Here is an 18,531-nt window from a genome sequence, read left to right on the forward strand (position 1 = left end):
TTGCACAGGACGTAGCCAAATGAGTCAGAGGCACTGCAGGCTTTAATCAGCCCACCTGACGTCAAACCTCTCCATCAGAGGAAAGTGCCGCCTGGAAATGTCAACATGCCCAAATGGAAAGGCCAGAAGGTAAATCTTTTCCTGTGCTCACTCACTGAGTGGGAAAGAACAATTAAAATTCAGCCAGTTCCCTAGACACATCTTAATAGCACTCTGATTGAACGTTTTTCTCCTCCTGGTCCTCTCCCATCGCTGCTGTTAGCTGCCTGGGGACAAGGCCTATTGGTTTGAAGGATCTTTCTAATGTAGCATCATACCCCGATCCTGCAAGAACAAGGTGCTACCACCAGCAACAAAAAAGGGCTCTGTAGGAAAATTTTGTCACTGAAGTGACCTCTCCCACAAACACTGAGTTTACCGTGCCATGACAGTGGTTCTCAGTTTCACACATGTGAATGCCCAGGGGTAAAAAGAGCAACTTAGCTTGGACCTATGCCATTTGTCAACTGAAAGTTGGAATGAGGAAGAAAAGCAGCAGGAATTAGACCATTTTTTTGCCAGAGGTGTCAGTTACCTGAGGGAAGCCTGGCAGATGCACCACAGCAATAGGAAATGATCGTGGTCTGTAACAGATGCATGACCTACCGGGAAGAAAAACCCTCTTGCATCCTTTGTAACAAAACTCAGACTTTGGGCCCCTGTAATATACTCAAGGTAAGAAGGAGCCCCCAGCTTTGAGTACAAGAAGCCTGTTCTTGAGTGTATATCTTAAGCTAGGTGTACAAAAGGGAGAGGGGTCAGCCAAGGACACCTACAGCTTTATGTGCCCCTTTGACAAACATCCAGCTAGGAAGCCTAGGAAAACCATCTATTCCCAGCCCACTGGTGTTTGCCAGGGGTGACAAAGGGACACATGGAGACATCAGGGAAAACAAGCACCCAGAGAAGGAGGAAGGAAGGAAGGAAGAATGTAAATGCAAACCACACCACTTAAAAGCAGGGCAGCATTCCAGTTCCTCCAAAGTGCTCCCCACACCCAGCACTGTACTGCAGCCAATCTGGTGGGCTTCTGATCTTCCCAAAGCACTTAACACTTCTCCCCCTTTTATTTTTGTCCTAAATGTGTTTTGCTTTGGTGGCTGATCCTGGCTATGTGCCTGAGACTTTACACTGGGGTTGCTTTTCTCTAGGAGATGTCTGTAATGAAGGTTTCTTCCACCGTGTTCTCTTCCCTCTGTAGTGAAAGTCTGTAATTACCACTGAGGGGTGAGGCAGACAGCACTGAAACAATGTCATTTGAACGGGGGTGAGACATGCCTGAATTGCCGGGTTGTGCTTTTCTCCTCACAGGATTTCTTGTGGATCTGGACCTTGCTTTTAACCCTTGCCAGTACAGGGAACATCATCATCCCACTCCCCTGACCAACCTGTGTGTGCTGTATCTGCTTTGTTCTGACCAGGGCAGATTCTGTTGGGTGTAGCCAAGATGTGATTGTCCAACTTCTCTACCATGCTTGAGGGGTCAAGTGGCACAAATTTGCATAGATTGCCCTCTAGTCTTTCATGTGGGTAACTGGGAGTTTGGAGCTGACTCTATATGGCACATACAGTGTGTCAAAGCAGAGTTGTTGCCATCCCTTGCCCTGACTCATCCAGTCCTGTTCCAGCAGCTCTTCAGCTTCCTCCTGTACCAAAGCCATTTGCTTCCCACTGCTTGATGCAAGGTATCTTCTTGGGGTAAAATTCAGAGTGTGCAGCTCATCATCCTTCCTAGGGAAAGACTTGAATTGTAGGAAATGGTTAGGATAAAAAAGGTGACATATTCCCCCAAGAATTACTCTTCAGGTTGTCTCCAGCCCGATGAAGTCTGCCTGGATCCTTTCTGCAAGCACATCTTGCAACTATGAAGGCTAAAACTCCTAGTAAATAAAAAGTAGTGCATAGGAAGCAGAGGTGACCACCCTCTTCTGCTGTCCTGCAGCTTCCCATTCACATACTGTCTTCAAATGGTAACAAACTGCTGGAAGGAGATGCCCTCATATTGAAGTTACTCTGCACCCAGTCAGCCTGAAAGTTGTCTGATTTCCCAGGGAGATTGCCAGCTTATGCTCTTTCTGAGGTGTAGAGCAGGAAGGGGAGACTGTGTGTGACAAGGCAAAGGAGCAGTCTTAGCTTGCCATGAAGAAATGAAGGAATTACAAAGAGATTTTTCCTCATATCAGTTACTTCCAAAGTGAGTTTTCATTTCTCATATTTTGTTACAGTACCCATTTACTATGTGGGGGCTTTGCTTTCTGTCATACTGGCAGAAAGACATACAGCCACAGGCAGCTCAGCCACATTCCCAGGAGCCTAGAGGGGTTCTGTGAAGGGATATTGCTAGGGTCCAGTGTCTTGTACTCAAAGCTTTCCTTTTCCTAGGCCTTTCCTCCTTCCTTGTCTGTCACTCACCCCTTGTTTGCAAGGCTGACTTAAATCTATCCAAGGGCCCCAGGTTTACCCCAGAAAGAATAATAATTGTAGTGCTGAGCTCTGTGGCTTCCCTTTCATTCCCCACATAGCATTAGGGTGCTCATTGAAACCACAGCATTCATGGATCCTTGCCATATGCAAACATGCAATTAATATGCTCTTCACTTTCCCCTCTACTTCCTAAGCAATATGGGGTTGAAAAAAGCACACAAAAGTTGTGGTGCACATTTCCTTATGACACACACGTGTCTGCACTTCTCTGCAGTGCTTCAGCATGGCTCACTCACACCTACCTGGGTTTGGTGGTCATTAAAGAAGTGTGTCTGCTTGCAGGCAGATATTTAATTTGATGTCCTGTGTAGCTGCACACAAAGCAATATGCAGAACATAATTCATTCCCTCTTTCAGTTGTGTCAGCAGATCTATGAGCATTCTTTTCCAACAGGTGTTACCGTGCTCTCTGTTTCTAGCAGGGAGCTGCAGTAGGTGTGATCTCTGCACTGGCTCCCCTCCCTGTCCCACTGCTGCTTGCTGCTGGTGGGAACAGGTGTGCTGGGTACCTGGATGGGAGTGCACACAGCAGGAAGAAGGAAATGAAAAGCAGCTGATGCTGGCTAGAGAGAGGTGTGCAAGAGAGTTTAAACCAGCCACTGGAAGGAAATCCAAAGGGAGACACATTTCCTGGATGAGGCAGGGCTGTGGATCAGAGGGCAAAGAAAGGCTCCAGTGATTGCAAGTCCTTCCTCAAAAGTTACCTTTTGCTAGGGAATGTTTTGCTGTATCACTATCCTGACTTTTTCCTGGGTTTTTAATTGCCCCCATAAAAACCTAAATGAAGTAATCACAGCCAAAGGGTTGGATATGTAACTACTTGTGCCATCACACATGACCTGACTCCTAAGAGCTTGTCTGGGGACTGTAGTACCGCTTCTCTGAGCTAGGCTGAAAGTTCCATTTACATTCTCACCTTGTTCTCAGTGGGCCTTCAGGCTATAATGCAGCAGTTGCTCCCTCTGTCTGCGGTGCACAAAACAGAGAGCAAAACCCCACCAAAGCAATGTATGGAGAAGAAATCAAGTCCAGAGAAAAGACAAAGCAAAATGAAGGCAAGACTGTTGCAAAGAGCTACTGAAGAGCCAAAGTGTGGAGTCCGCATGACTCCAGAAAACCTTCATGGCTAGGAAGACAGGCTGTGGCAGAAATTGTATATTCCATCCATTTGAACACCAATGCTGGAAAAATAAACGGGACAAATGGTGTCTTTCACAGACTTGAAGTAAAAGCTTTTCTTTGGTGGCAGTCCTAAAGAGCCAGCCTGACCTCCAAAGCAAAGCAGTTCTAACAGCATGAATCATTTCCATACCAGCTGTCCAGGCTGCAAACACTACACAGATGACCCCTCCTGTAACAACAAAGCCTGCATGCAGCAGACCAAAAATCACCGACATTTCACCCTACATTCCTCAAGAAACACTCATCCTTGAAGAGTCTGTGAAACCTCCTGGCACAGTCCTGGGCGGGGGAACCAAAAAGCTTCAGCTTGGCTTGTAGCCGAATGGCCTGGATTGCTGTCCACGCGTTCAAGCCCAGGGCTTGCTTACCTTGTCTTGTGTGTCCTGCTCACAACAATGCAGGGTGAAGGCAAAGCAAATGCAAAGTGGTACAATGAGAGACTTGCAGTTCTCACTTTATGGACATAAAGTCAAGCAGTGGAAGCAGGACCAGGCAGGATGGAGCACAGGAGAGCAGGATCCCTTTCTTCTGAGAAATGGACTGATGATTCACTTCTCAGCAGTGATAAAATTAGCTTGGTTGGTCATACACGTGTATTTGCAGTGCCAAATATTGTGAGGCCAGGAAGACTTACCTGTTGTCAGTTTGACTTGTTCAGCCTGAACATACTTGATTGCTATTTCAATCTCCTGCTGTAATCAGATTGCAAGTAAGTCTAAGTATAAAATCAGAGAAAACTGGGCTGAAGGAATTTGAATAATCATGTAATTCAGCCCCTGCCACAAGGTTGCTTCCTGCTCTGCTGTATCTATGTCCCAAGAGATGGCTGCAGAACTTGGTTTTAAAGATGCTCTAGTAAGGGTGATGCACCATTCAAGTGTTGCAAGCACTGCAGTCCCCAGGCCTCTGCTTCAGCAGTGCCACTCAGCCTGCCCTTTTCCCCCTTTGCTGCAGGCACCCATGCCCAGCTGCAGCAGCACATCTGAGTTTTTTTGAATTGCGATCACCTCCCCTCACCCATCAACAATTTACCTGTCTCCAGGTCTCTTCTGGAGCACAAAACTGCTTGCCTGCAGAAATAACTCTCCTTTTTGGCTCCAGAGGGTCAGTAGCAACACCCTCTGACCACCTAGATGACATTTCCATTGCCTTTAGTGAATTGCACTCATGCATGACGTAAGCAAAGCGTCCATTTCAAAGTTCTACACAAATGCTGGGATGGGGGCTCCCATCAGAGCTCTCCAAGATGGGACAGAGCAGCTTTCCTGTTCAACATCAAAATGGGGCATTTGTTATGATTCTTCCTTGCCTGCAAAGGTGCAGCAGTGATATGCAGAGAAGCTGCATCTGGGCAGTTACACTCAGTACTAAAAGCACTGAATAGAAGCAGGGTTTCAGACCAGGCAATTTCTTTTTTTTTTTTCTGAGATATTTTAATCTCCAGAATGGATTTCACAGCTCCTATCTGACTGTGCCACAGCATTTTCCCTTCAGAGCACAGACAAACAAGTGAGGTTTACACTGCTTGACCTTTTCTGATGACACTGCCACCCATGCTGTGCAAACCAGAGCTGACACCATCTGAGCTTCCTCGGCCTGAGGATAAATACAGTGTGTGTCCTGAGAAGAGGCTTCCTTGTGTTAGCTTGGGCGAGGCACTGAACCAGAAGCTCTTGGTTTCACCAGTGAGTCTCCATAGTTAGGGAAGCGATATCCGTGTTTGGTTAGTGGCAGGAGGGGAAGCTGCCCCTGCTGTGGCTCTGTCCATGCTCTGTGACCCTGGCTGTCACTCCATTGCTGTGGCAGGATTCGGTCTGTCTATTCCTTGCAGCTGAGAACCCTGCTGACTGGGGTGTTAAAGAAAAGACATCTTCCCACTTACTTGGAGACAGGTTTACTTCTTGCTGAAGGGTCTGGACGTATTTCTTCTTCCCATCTTAGAGCGGCAAAGGTTTTTGTGTTTCCCCCTTTAAACCCACTGGCATCCACATTAACAAAGAGGTTTCTTTACCATTTAGGAAGTAAGAACAGCATTATTTTCTCAGCACAACTCCATCCTGGTTGAATTTATGTCTCTGACCTTTTACCCAAAGGCTCTTTACACTTGACTGAAACATAAGGTAAAAGTAAATGTAACTGAAAGAGCTCATTGTGTGCGTAAGTATAAAGGCTTTTGTGTGCAGGATGTGGCTGCTTGTGCAACCAGTAGCCAAGGAGCACCTTGGGTTGTGCTATTAGTTCTGACTGCCATGGAGAATGTGGAGCAAGAGCCTGGATGGATGAAAACCCCATGTCCAATTCAAGCACTGGCTCCAGCCACCTTCAAATCAGCACTTCTTTGCCAGAACCCTCACAGCTGGCAACTTCTGGCCAGGCTTCCCGCAGGAGAGATGCAGTGCTATCTTTGGGGGTTTTTTCTGCAGATGCCTGTGACCAGAAAGCCCCCTCCTTGGAGCTGGGAGTCCAGTCTGTTCTCTGTGGAGCCATGGAAATAGGGACAGATTAATAAAACATCAGGGCTTCTTCAACGGGATTATTATAAGTGGTTTTCTTGAGTGTTGGTTGGAGTAATGATCAGAGAGGACACGGATCCATAATCCTATTTATCTGAAACCATATAATCTTCCTGAAGCTCTTTAATAGTGCCAGCTCTTTAATTACAGAGCAGCCCCATGTGCTGCTGCAGCCAGGCCTACCTGCAAGCCCTCTGCGGGGAGCGGGGGCAAGGAGACCTCCCTGCCGGTTGCCCTTCAGGCTCCGACCCCGCGCTTTCCCGGCGCTGCTCCCCGAGGGATGCAGAGGAGCTACCAAAGCCGGCCGGCTGCTGAAAGGAGAGTTTGTTCGGTTCGTCAAACTGACACGGCTCTACCGGGGACCAGCAGCGCCCTCGGCTCCCTGCGCAGAGCCGCCAGGAGCACGGGGGCCCCGGGCAGCCGTCGGCCTCGCCCCGCCCGGCGGTGAGGGGCTGCCCGGGAGGCGGGGGCGCTGCCTGAGGGGGTGTCTGCGCGGGAAGTCCCGCCCCGGCGGCTCCCGGAGAGCGGCGGGGGCGTGCCGTGGCCGCCCGCCGGCCCCTCGGCAGCGGGGCACTGACAGCCGCCCTGAGCGGCACCGGCGCGGCGCTCCGCTCCCGTGCCCGCCCGGCGGTCGCTGCCGCCCCGCCGCCCATGGGCCGCCGCCGCCGGGGGGCGGGCGGGAGCGTGCGGCCGCAGTGAGCCCGACCGGCGAGCGCGGGGGGCGGCCGAGCCCCGGCGCCGCGGGCACCATGGACAGTATCCTGGAGCCCTTCCCCGCCGAGCGGCTCTTCCCCGCCGCCGGCACCGGCTTCCTCGATTTCGGCGACTTCAGCGAGGCCGACTTTCTCAGCAATGTGGTAAGGGACCGTCGGTAGCACCCCCGCTCCCGGCCCCGGCAGCGGCGACGGGACCCGGCGGCGGGCTCTCCTCAGTCCCCGCCCTGCCCCGGGGTGCCCCGGAGATGCAGGTAGCCGGGTGCCCACTGTCGCACACGGCCAGCTCCCCGCTGGACTGGCCCGGCCGCTGTTACCCTGAGGAGACTCCGCCGGGGAATCGCAGGGCTGTTGTACACTATGGTTTTATGAGCCTGATGGCTGGAGAGAAGTGTGCGGTGCCAGGCGGGGAATGTCCGACCTGCCGTGTGTGAGCTCGGGCGGCACCGAGGCACGGCCGGTTACCGTCAGGAGAGCTTTGTGCTCAGCGCCTCTTCTCTCCTTTGCCTGTAACTTTTCCCCAGAGTGGCATTTGGGAGATGAAGCGTCTACCGCTTGGCGCTTTGGCTGGATGATTTACTTTGGAGAGAAGGGTGAGGGGGAAGAGTGACTAGGGAGGAAAATGTGTTGCCAGTCTCAGGGAACCAAAGGGGCATTGTTCACCTCTAGGGAAACTGCCCAGTTTCTCCCAGGAGTCAGGCGAGTCCTCAGTCCAGCAGCTCTCCCTGAGAACACGCACAGACTCTGCTGTAGAGCCCGAGCTCTCCATGGGAGTTTCCATGGGATCCTGCAGCCCCTCTGCCCGGCAGGACCAGCCCTGAGGCAGAAGTGGGGAGGTGCCCACCCCAGAGGTGCTTTGGAGCGAGGGTATCCGGCGCTGGGCAGCAGAGCACTGCCCGGACGCGAGCTCCGCCAGCCTCAGAGCGGCTGCAGCCGTGGGACAGTGTGCCTGCCCCGGCCAGAGATCTGAGCAACTGGCCTTTCACAGTGCTGGCACCTCCCGTGTTCCCCGTGTAGCACTGGGAGCGTCCCTGAGGGCTACCCTTGCAGTGGGAGCAGGGAACAGGGAGAGGGCGAATCCTCTGATGAAGCCACTTCTGCTTTGCTACACAAAAGATATTTAAAGCCTTTTATGTTGCCTGCTTTGTGAGAGAGACGGTAAAGATGTGGAATTTGCATAAATATTAAATGCACTGCACCAAGCAGAGGCACACAGGGTCTGGGAAAGAGATTATGGAGGCAGCCCCATCCCTCAGAGATCTCGCCAGCTCCTAATTTCCGAGATTGCACTGATTCCAGTGGGCTCTACCAGAGGCAGCAGAGTCCGCAGTGTTCAGGCAGACCTTCCAATGGCACATCACCCCAAGACTGAGCGCTTGCCTCTCATGCTCATATCTGAGAGACCTGTTGTTAGGAGTTTTGTGCTTTCCCTAGTTCTGTACACATCCTGTGTGGATGAAGCTATGCTGATAGGAAGTGCTTTATGCAAAGACCTTTAATTCCTTTACCAAAATGAAAATAGTATGTGTTAGCACCAGCCCTTTTACCAGGTGCAACATGGGCTGTGGTCAGAAGTCAGGGAACCCCTAACTAATATAGGTGGTGTCTTTTTATAGTTAAATTCAACTTCTGCCTTCTCAAGCAGACCCTGTGAAAAAGAAAAAAAAAAAGAAAATGCTTTTGTAAGACTGCCATCTGGTGCCACCTGCCAGGACAGTGTGTTTAGTGTGTGTGGTGGCTGTGGGCAGGCTGGCTCTGTCCTGCCTCATTTAAATGGCTTTTCTGCTTGGAGAGCTGCTTCTGGAAGCTGCTTGCCGTTGTCTTCTCATTTAACTATGTTGCAGTGACTCAGGCATCGTTGTGCTCAGCTGACAGCAGAAAGGCGCTTTTTTTTCCCTATGGATTTTTTCCCAACTGCCAGCACCACAAACTTCTGCGGGAGTGAGAGAGTCAAGCTGAAACCTTCTCTTCCTGCAGATGATACATATAAGAGATTCTGTAGCCACTTCTCACCTATCAAATCTGTTGGTGATACAAGAGCCAGAACATAATACATCAGCCTCTTTGTTCTCACTCTGCATGACAATGGGAAGGATAGAAGAAATACACTTGGATTTTCTTACTAAATCCAGCAAATCTCCTGGGATCTTGCAATGTGTGGAGAAGTTCTTTTGACATAGAACTGTGCAAAACATCACCGTGCACAATAGGCGTAAAGTTGCCAGTGCCTTTGCTTCAAAGATGGGCAAACTTTTCCAGATATTGTTCAGCAGGCATTTTTCTTAAAACAGGCCAGGAATTTCAGCCATAAAATGCCAGTATGAAATTTTCATGAATATGATTTCCTTTTTTGAGAAAGGAAGCAGAAAAAAAGATGGATGAACCTTACTGCAGAGTCTGTGCTCCTTTGGGGCAAGAATTGCATGTGTCTAAACTACTCTCTTTTCCACAACCTTGGCAGTCCTAATGAGTCATATTGGTCTTGAAAAAAATGTTCAGATGAACATTTCTGTATTGTTCATCTGAAGCTGTGACAAATAATTAATTAAAGCACATCTCTAAATGCATCTTCAGAAAGATCTGTGTGCTTGCAACAGAAAAAAAAATTGAATGTGTAGGAACTGCCTTTCAGAGACATGCGCCCAGGTTGTAGGAATAGGTTGACAGAAACCTCATGAAATTCAGCAAGAACAAATCCCAACTCCTGCCCCTGGAGTGGATGGATGGATGGATGGATGGATGGATGGATGGATGGATGGACGGATGGACGGACTGACCCACCAGGGGTCATGGAGCACTGGTGTGGCCCCAGTAGAAAAGGCAGCTAGGAGCAGGAGTGACCTGATAGATATACACAGAGAAGTGATTATCCTCTTTTTCTTGAAAATCATAAAACTGTGTCTCAAATACAGTGTCCAGTTTTGGGCTGCCTGATAGCAGAAAGACATGGATAAATCTGCGTGCATCAGGGGGGTTGTCACCAAGGCAACTGGGAGATGGAGAATTTCTCCTGTGAGCAGTAGCTGAGGGAGTTGGACTTCCTTAGCTGGAGAAGAGACAGCTCCAGGAGGACCTAGCAGAAGCCTACCTGCACAGCTGAGGAAGTTACTGAGAAGATGGAGCCAGGCTCTTTCATACCTGCATGGGAGGAGGATGAGTGGTCATAAACTGGAACAGGGAAAGTTTAGACTGGGTTTAAGGAACTGATTTATCACTGTGAGGATTTGGGGTTTTTTTTGAAAATCATATGGAGAGTGGTGTCTGCTTAATTGGAGAGGAAATCTCCAAAGGACACAAAATGCCTCTCTTCACTTAACTTTTGCTAACCAGACTTACACAGGATGGCTGCTAACAGCACTGTCAGTCTCCTTTTGCTCTAGAGGCCACGTACTGCTCTTGAACTTAGGCAACTTTGCTCTTCTTTTTCTCCCAGAAGGACCTATCTTATATAAAGCTAATCCTTCATGCAGTGCCTGTTTATCAGTTTCACGCATTTGTGTCCTGCCCAGCCCAGCATATCTGATCATTTCTGCAAGCAACCATCTATTTGCTTAAGGTCTATTACATCTGCACTCAGAGAACTCTTACTTTCTCACCCAGCTCTTATCAGTGCTGTGAAACTCTTCAATAGACTTAAATCTTGAGTCAGATTCACCACTGTGCTTCACTAGGTTTGTGACACTTGTGTCAGAAGGAAACCAGAATAAACCAACCAAACAAGAATCATGTGCTTCCTTCTAGCCCAGTGCCCCAGTGGGTTTGTTTCTTACCTCTGCTTCTGTGTTTTATAGTGCAAAAAAACCCCTTCAAAGATGACTTTGGATATTTATGTAAACACAGCTTTATTTTGACTCTATATTTTTCAAAGCATATACTTTGCCTCTTTCAAGAGACATGAATGCAAGAAAATAGCCTGCATGCTCTCTTGGGTCTCCACAGTTAGAAGCTGCAGAATGGCTGTTCAGGCTGTCTCAGGAGCGCTAACCCAGCTCCTCTGGGGAATGCACAGCAATGCACTCTTTCACTGTGTGGTCCTGTATGCCCAGGCAATGTCACAAATGGCATTTTCTGGAGCCTACAATGGAACAGCAGAATGGGAGAAGAACTGCCTGTCTCTGTGGGGTTGCTCCTTGAGTGCAAACTGGATGTTTGGCTTACTGTGTGCTCTTTCCTTTAATATTGTCCTGGCCTGCAGGAGGAGGAGAGTGGCAGGACTGTACATAGTGAGTAGGCTGAGAGTGATGCTTGTGCGACTCACAGAGGAAGCTTCTCCTGAAGATGAAGAGAGGCTTTTCACCATGGATGACTGTCACTCTCACAGGAAGCCTGTACCCACTTTTATTCCTCTTATGCCTACTACAGGGACATAAATAGCACTTAAGTGCTGCTTAGGTGTTGGACTGACCTTTGGTCTGAGTGAGTTTCATGGTCTGTAAACTCCCTCTCACCGTCTCAGTGCACAGTGAGGATGGAGAGCACGGGCAGATTTGGTCACCTACTTTGTATCCCTTACAGTTGCTAGACAGGGGAGCTCTGCTGTAATAGGAGGCTGGGTCTCCAGCAGTGATGGAGACTAATCTCTTGTGGGGACACATGCAGCAAACATTTTGGCCCTGTAGTTCTGTACCTGGTAAAATTTGGTCAGTAACACATTTATGATTAGTCTGCCAAGTACTGGATATGGAAAGGCTATTTTCTTTAAATTTTTCTTGGAACTCACCAGCCAGATTCCTGTAGGATCTGGAGCACAGATACAGAGACCTGATGGGGCCTGATGGAAATTAATCCAAAGATAATAGTTCCTATATCCTTCTATTTCATTAGTCTCTTTGGATCCATCTCATGGTTTCTACACTTCATGGCCCTGCTGCTCCTTACTATCTCATGATGAGACTTGCAAAAGTGCTAGCAGCAGGATGAAACCAGAGCTGAACAGGGGTCTATGGATCTCTGAGTCTGGGTGTCTGACATCACCACTGTAGAGTCACCACCAGGAAAAATGTTTCCCTCTTCCCATAAAGGAGAGGGGAAGAGACTTGAGCTTCATTAATTTGGAAGACTCTAGGTAAATACTTAATCCAGAGACTGGATCATTTGTGTGTCCTATCTGCCAGGAAATTGATAAACATTTGGGATACTCTTCCTAAATAAACACATTTATTTGTTGGACAACTGCCTGCATGTGCTGGGAACCCACTGTCCTAAATTATCATCTCAGCCAAAGTGGGAGAACCCATTAACTGTGCTCTTGGGCCAGAACTAGGCAAGAGGCTGCAGCTTAGAGCAGGAGTGAAGGAAGGCATATGTCCAAAACAGGGTTAAACAGTGGAGACAGAGCCATCATCTTGGTGGGGAGAAGCAGGAAGGTCTTCATGGAAGTGCTTGCAGAGTAAACAAAGGGAGGGTTTGGCAGGAGTTGCAAGTACATCTGTGCACACAGTCCACTCCCACCGAGGGATCAGCACCAGCTGGGAGATGCTGGAGTTGTGTACTGCTCAGTCCATGTCTGCCAGGTGATCCTCATCCCCTGTGCATAAGGCAGCCGTTCAATGCCAGCACCACCGCTTTCAGAGAGGGACAAACCTGAGGTCTCATTTGTATAGATCAGACTGTAGAAAATCTCTAAGACTGGCCCACTGTACCTTCTCTTGGTACCAGTACAAGTGGACAAGCTTGTAACGTATGATGGCTTCAGAAGCCACCATAGTGTGTGGTAGCTTCTGAATTTAATGAAATGTGTCGTGCTCGTTGATGCTAAATGTCTTCTGCTGCTCAGATTGTCCTATTTGTGCTGCTCTGGTCTCATCCATGACTGCTGCTGTGCTGGTCCCATTGGTGCTGCACTGTTCTTGCTGAAGCCTGGAATGGAGCTGTCTCTGGTAGAGCAGGGATTAGGAAAGAAGAGCATTTTCTGAATCAACCCCTTGAAGGGGAATTTAGAACTAGGGATTTCATAGCCACAGTTGTAGCTGCACTATTTAAAATATGGCCAGGCTGACACCTCTGTGACTTACTGCTGCGTTTCCTCAGAGAAAAGTTATTCCTCTGCTTGCTCCCTTTTTTCTTCAGCATTTCTCCATAGGTTTTAAGGTAATATTTAATTAGCATTTAATAATTACTTATTTACTATTTAAAGAATTTTCAGTGTTAAAGGAAGCAAATGAAAATGCTTAACTCCCTGGAGTTGTCTTTGAGATGGCCTCATGGCAGATCCTCTGCACATAACCACAGGCAGGATTGTGTTCTTGATACAGCAATTTGATTCTCAAGACTCTCTTGTTCCAGTCCATTTCAAGGAAGGAATGAGTCAACCCACTAAAGCTTATGCATCCTTGTCCTGTTGTGGACAGTCCACTGTAAGAAACCAGATGGCTCACAAAAGCCAGTTGGTGACTCTCCTTGCTGCAGAGTTACAGGAAATCAGGTAGGGCACCAGCAAAGAAGCGAACTATTATAGCTCTCCTAAGAAATGCCCAAAACCTGTCTCTTGGCCTGATTGGCTGAGAGATTTCCCTGGGAAATTCCAGGTCTGTGCATCAAGGCACAATGCAGTCACCCATGCTTCATAGGCAGCCTTGTGGCGAGCATTGTTCTTCTTCAGGAGACATGTCTGCTGGAGGAGCCAAGTGTGTTAGGTTCTCCATTCCAAGCCAGTCTTAGTCCTGGGATTACTATATCCTACCAATCCCAGCTTTCTGCCAGGGACTGTATTTTCACATCTGAACTGCTGGGATTTCATGTCTCCACATGGGAGATGAGAAGTAAGAACAAAGGTGGAACCAAAGCCATCTTTCTTGGCTGACTCCCCATGCTGGCACCATCTTTTTCCTGCTGCAGCAGGTGACTTCTATGCAAACAATCTCAGTGTAGTTTGGTCTCCCTGACTGAAATCATTGATCCAGAGTTCAGCCTGGCACTAGGACAGAGTGGGTGCTTACATGGAGCTCGTCTCTTACTTTTTTCCTGTATCTGGAGCTCAACTTGTGTTGTAAGTTGTTAGGTGTTTCCTTGGGTTGGTGTCTGCATGCTTTGCAATGTTCCTCAGAGCAGAAATAGCTGAAAGGTTGTCAAGAGCCAAAGGTTGCATGGCCAAAGTGGCAAGGGACTGCAAGTAGCATGCTGAAAGGCAGGCTGTGTCTTTCAACCCAGTTGTTCCCCATGTCTGCCATGCAGTGTTTACATCTATCCAACTTATTTCCAGCTGCTCAAGAAAACAAATTTTACTTCTGCTTTCCTGTATGGTTACATCATTCAAAGTTTTCCCTTCCTGTAGTTTCCTGAACTGACCCAAACACTGCAGCCTTATCCTCTCAACCACCCCTTTCTGACTTCTTTATCCACATTATTTTCTTTCTTTGTATCTCTCCTTTCACTCTTATTTTCTTAAACCTTTGAAATCACATGGTGCTGCTCTGATCTGGTCTGTATCCAAGTGATAGATGCTTTACACTTACCTTGACACACTGATCAGCCAGAACAAGGTATCATGAAAGTTAGAAGTGCACACATCCACATATTCTTTCACTCCTTTCTTTCTTGTCCTATTTTATCTTCTCACTTTCTAAGACTGGAGAAATTCCCTGTAGAGCACTGAGCAAGGCTATTCTCCCTGAAACTACTACATAATCTAAACCAGCACTGAAGTAATTAGTACCATCTTTAGAGCTCAAAGGTGATGCCTCCTGTGAGGTCATTTATTACAATCACTGTCCAGACTGTTCCAGGGGAAACTCACCCCTGACTACCTCAGCAAAGTTGCTTTTGGCTTTTATACACTGTGACTTTGTCTTGATTAGGAAAAATGTTCATTTAGGTCAGTCTGGCTGACCCGATTAGCAAAGCCTGCTCAAAATGCAGTTAGCATTTTTCCTAGAATAGATGCAAAACATAATGCTTTCAGCTGAGCAAATTGTGCCAGGAGTTCCCCTGCAACAGGAATGTCAGGGCTCCCTTGAGAGAAACCTGGCAGCTAAGGCTGGAGGAGTACTACAACTGGGGCCTGACATCGGCTGTGTTACACAAGAGGGAACTGGATGTTATATTGGTTGTGGGCATTCCTATTGGATTGTCAGCATTCCTCCTGCAGGTGAGCTTTGTTAGATTAAAGCTCAAACAACATCTTCCATGCTGGCTCCCCACCACAGTGTCATGGGGTCACTGGCATCTCATTTCGATGGCATGGCACATCCAGGGGGAGCATTGCAGCTCAAGAATAATCCATCTCTGCTGTTCAAGGCTCAGGGGCTCTATCTACCATGAGAACCTGCTCTGGCTCTGCAATATTTGCAGCCCTCTTACTATTGGAGGAGAGCTTTCCCCTCTAGAAGGGGAAGAAGGTAGGGGGAGACCAGGATGAAGAGGGGGACGCAGTTCCAGAGCCTCAGAAGTTAATTGCTGCATGTCAGAGCAGCTTGATGTTAAATGAGTCTGCTAAATTCATGACAGTTGAAGGAAGGAGCTGGGCAGGTGCTTTTGGCTAAGTTCACTGCTGTCCTGGGGGGAAGGGACTGCAAGCCAGGCAGCTCAGGGAGGAGGAAACCAGCTCTGACATTTGTAAAGACTGTTGATGGAAGGTTTCTTCCAAAGACTTTTCAGTCTCTCAGTCAGAGAGCTCTTTGCCCAGGGAATGCTGGAAATGTGGCTCTTCTTTCCAAGCAAATGTGGCAGACTCTCACAGTTGATGAGGTGCTGTTGAGCCACAAATACTGAATTGTCAATTGAATGATATTGGGTTTGTTTTTGTTGTGTTTTTCTATCTTTATGGACAGTGCTGCAGTGCGTTGTTGGGAATGGGAGAACTGTATGTCAGTCCTGGCTCTGCCAGTTCCTTAGTGTGTGATCTTCAGAGTGTCACTTGCAGTGAGGCAGCTTTTGATCCCTATAAAAAAAGTGGACATCCTTATTCTTACTGAAAAGGAGCACTGTCACCAATGGGTGAAGCAGACAAAACAAAAATTAAGACTGGAGTGAGGTTTTGCTAGTAAGTATCTGCCAGGAAAGATCCATAGGAGCTATTACTTTGCTTCCCTAGTTGGACTCTTTTTCAATGACTTTGCAGCTACACATGATATTTGCCACATTTTCAGTTTGGCTGATCTATTCTCCACTGATATCCCAGCTATCCTTCACCCCTCTCCTGTTCCTTATCCCTGTAGACTGCACGTGTCTCTATCTGACCTCAGATACTTCAAGCTAATCCAGAGTAATCTTTCTGTGTCAGTATGAATGACTGCATTGGTCAGCATCAGGATTTAAACTAAAGTACTTTTGGCCCATGCTGTTACTGGCCTGACCATTCTGGGCCTTACTGAAAACCAAACAATTTGTGCTTTATAAATCTAGTGAATGGGCTATACTCATACCTCATACTCCACTGTATACAACCAGATTCTGGCTCAGGCACAAAACTTATCTTCTCTGTCAAGTTTGGTGCAACTTGCTGAGAGCACCCTGTTTTATTTTTGCCCCAAGCTGCTGCGTGGTCAGTGCTGGGCTGAGTTCTCAGGCTCCCAAACTATTTCTCTGCTGGTTTATAAATGAGAAGGAGGTAACAAGCTCCTTCTCATAAAATACCAGAATGTCATGGCTTTGTCAGTCCCTAGCATGATATTCAAGACCCATGTCAGTCCCTCCTGCTGCTCAGCACATGTTTTTGCACTTTCCCTTTCTTTGGAAGTGCCTTTTCTTCACAGTAATTCTGTCTGGCCTGTTGTAAAGTTAGGATCACCATCATCCATTGGGAGGAGTGATGCAGAGGTTGCTTTTCCATCCTCTGATCCTTCTCCTGCTCTTCAGGTTTTGTCAAATATAGTTGGCAGTGGTCCAGCAGTTGGATTAGCAGTAATTAATGAGCAAGTGGCCTGCAGCCCTTTTTCAGACCTGGCAAAGCACATACCTTTCACTTTTTTCTTACAGAGTTTTCAGCTCTTTTTTATCATGCTGGGAGAGAGCGGAGCAACAGCAGATGCTGCTCTGGTCAATACTGGGGAGTGAACAGAGGTTGCTGTGCTTTTCTTTGCTGCTAATCAGTACCAGGGTGATAGGCAGGGGCTGCTAGCTAGGACAGCAAAACTGTTTTCTCCCTCCCATTGTAGCTGCAGCCACAGTGAGCAGTCAGGGGCAGCTGTAAGCAGCTGGGGTGAGCTGCAGCAGAGCAGGAGTAATGCTGATTTCCTAATTTTCCTGCATGCTTCAGGCTCCAGGCAAACAGCTCTTAGAACCTCCTCCTTTGTGACCTGGAGGTGAAGTCCCAGGTGAGGTGAAGGCATACATTGCTGTGTCAAGTCCAGGGGCCACACAGTGTGGTGAGGTCACCCAGCACCTTTGATACCTACAAGTGCCAGGTCCAGAACAGTTGCCCACCCGCTGGTCTCAGATGCCCCCTGATATTTGATGAAATCGAATTACACAGAGTTGTCAGAGGATTTATTTACTTATTCTGGTAAAGAGTGAAGAAAGCCAGAAGGGATGGAAAACAGGGAAAGAAAGAGGGACAAAAAAGCAAAGATGAGAGAGTTAGCTATGCAGTTAGCATTCCTGAGCCATCTGGACCTGTTGGCATGGCCCCATCTGGATGGGCTCACGTGTTCATCCACAGCATGATGTAATCTCCATTGTCCAGAATTTGATTTTTCTCCTTGTGCTGGATGGCCTCATATCTAGTGCACGTCTGGAGCGGGCATTTTGATTTCCTGTTGCTATTTGTGGACTTTTCCTGGCCGATCCTCAAGCTCAGCTCAGGCGGTTTGCATTCCTCAAGCAGAAGCAGCAATGCCACCCTGCCAGCAGGAGCAGAGGCCAGCTGCAGCCAGCCTGCCAGCCCAGGAGAGGCAGCCCTGCATGTGGAACCAGCTGTGCTTTGCACCATGCTGCAGCTGGAGAGAGAGTGACACCTCTGCCTGGTGCTTGGACCACGGCGGCTGAGATCTGGAGTTGGCTCAGCTTCAACACCAGCACAGAGAGGGACTCCTGTTCCCAGATGCTCCCGGGCTTTCCTGCCCTGCTGGATCTTACAGCAGAACCAGGAGCAAGGAGAGTTTTACTTAACTCAAGACCTATTCCTCCTCTCTTCAGTAGATGTGAGTAAAAAGCAACTGATGATCTCAGTCCCTCTTCTTTACAAATACCTGCTCCGGGGAACACCAGGGCTTTTGACTGCCCTGTGAAGCAGGTGGGCTTCCCAGCACATAGGAAGGAAGGCTGGAAAGGGTCTGGTCTGACATTGCCAAGTACCTGCTCTTGATAGTGGAAGGCCTGTCGTCCCCTTCCCTCCATCACTCTGTGCCATTTGCAGGAAGCAGTGCTGTCCACTCAGAAGGATTCACTCAGGTTGCCACCATGTTCTGTGGGAGACTGCCATGCCTCACCAAGACCAGCCATCTCTTTTTTTCTTGTATCCTTCCTAGCACAGGAAATGAAGATTTGTATGTCTGCCTCCATAAGAGCACAGTTTTAAGGTCTGTAAGTCATAGAAGCCACGCAGGAACAAAACAGCCTTCTTCACTACCTAAACTCAATGTGTAGAGGGACAAACAGTCAAGCCATAGATGGCCATCCCCTCCTGCTTTTAGAATCAGAGCAATTCCCACCCTCCTGCATGG

The 18,531-nt window shown here is 48.2% G+C and overlaps 1 protein-coding gene across 4 annotated transcripts in view; it reads left to right on the forward strand.

Moving 5' to 3' along the window:
* CREB3L1 (cAMP responsive element binding protein 3 like 1) overlaps positions 1–18,531 on the forward strand; it is a 60,886-nt gene that overhangs the window by 11,344 nt on the left and 31,011 nt on the right. The window contains exon 1 of one of the 4 annotated variants that reach the window (XM_074543055.1): positions 6,294–7,075. The exons of 1 other annotated variant lie outside the window; for it this stretch is intronic. In XM_074543055.1, coding sequence (XP_074399156.1) covers positions 6,968–7,075 — 108 coding nt within the window. In that variant the 5' untranslated portion in view covers positions 6,294–6,967. Of the gene's footprint in view, positions 1–6,293; positions 7,076–18,531 lie in introns of those variants that run through there. 2 more of the 4 variants (XM_074543054.1, XM_074543053.1) reach the window with 2 other exon arrangements.

This window comes from Zonotrichia albicollis, chromosome 6, assembly GCF_047830755.1.
Source record: "Zonotrichia albicollis isolate bZonAlb1 chromosome 6, bZonAlb1.hap1, whole genome shotgun sequence".
Taxonomy (NCBI): Eukaryota; Metazoa; Chordata; class Aves; order Passeriformes; family Passerellidae; genus Zonotrichia; species Zonotrichia albicollis.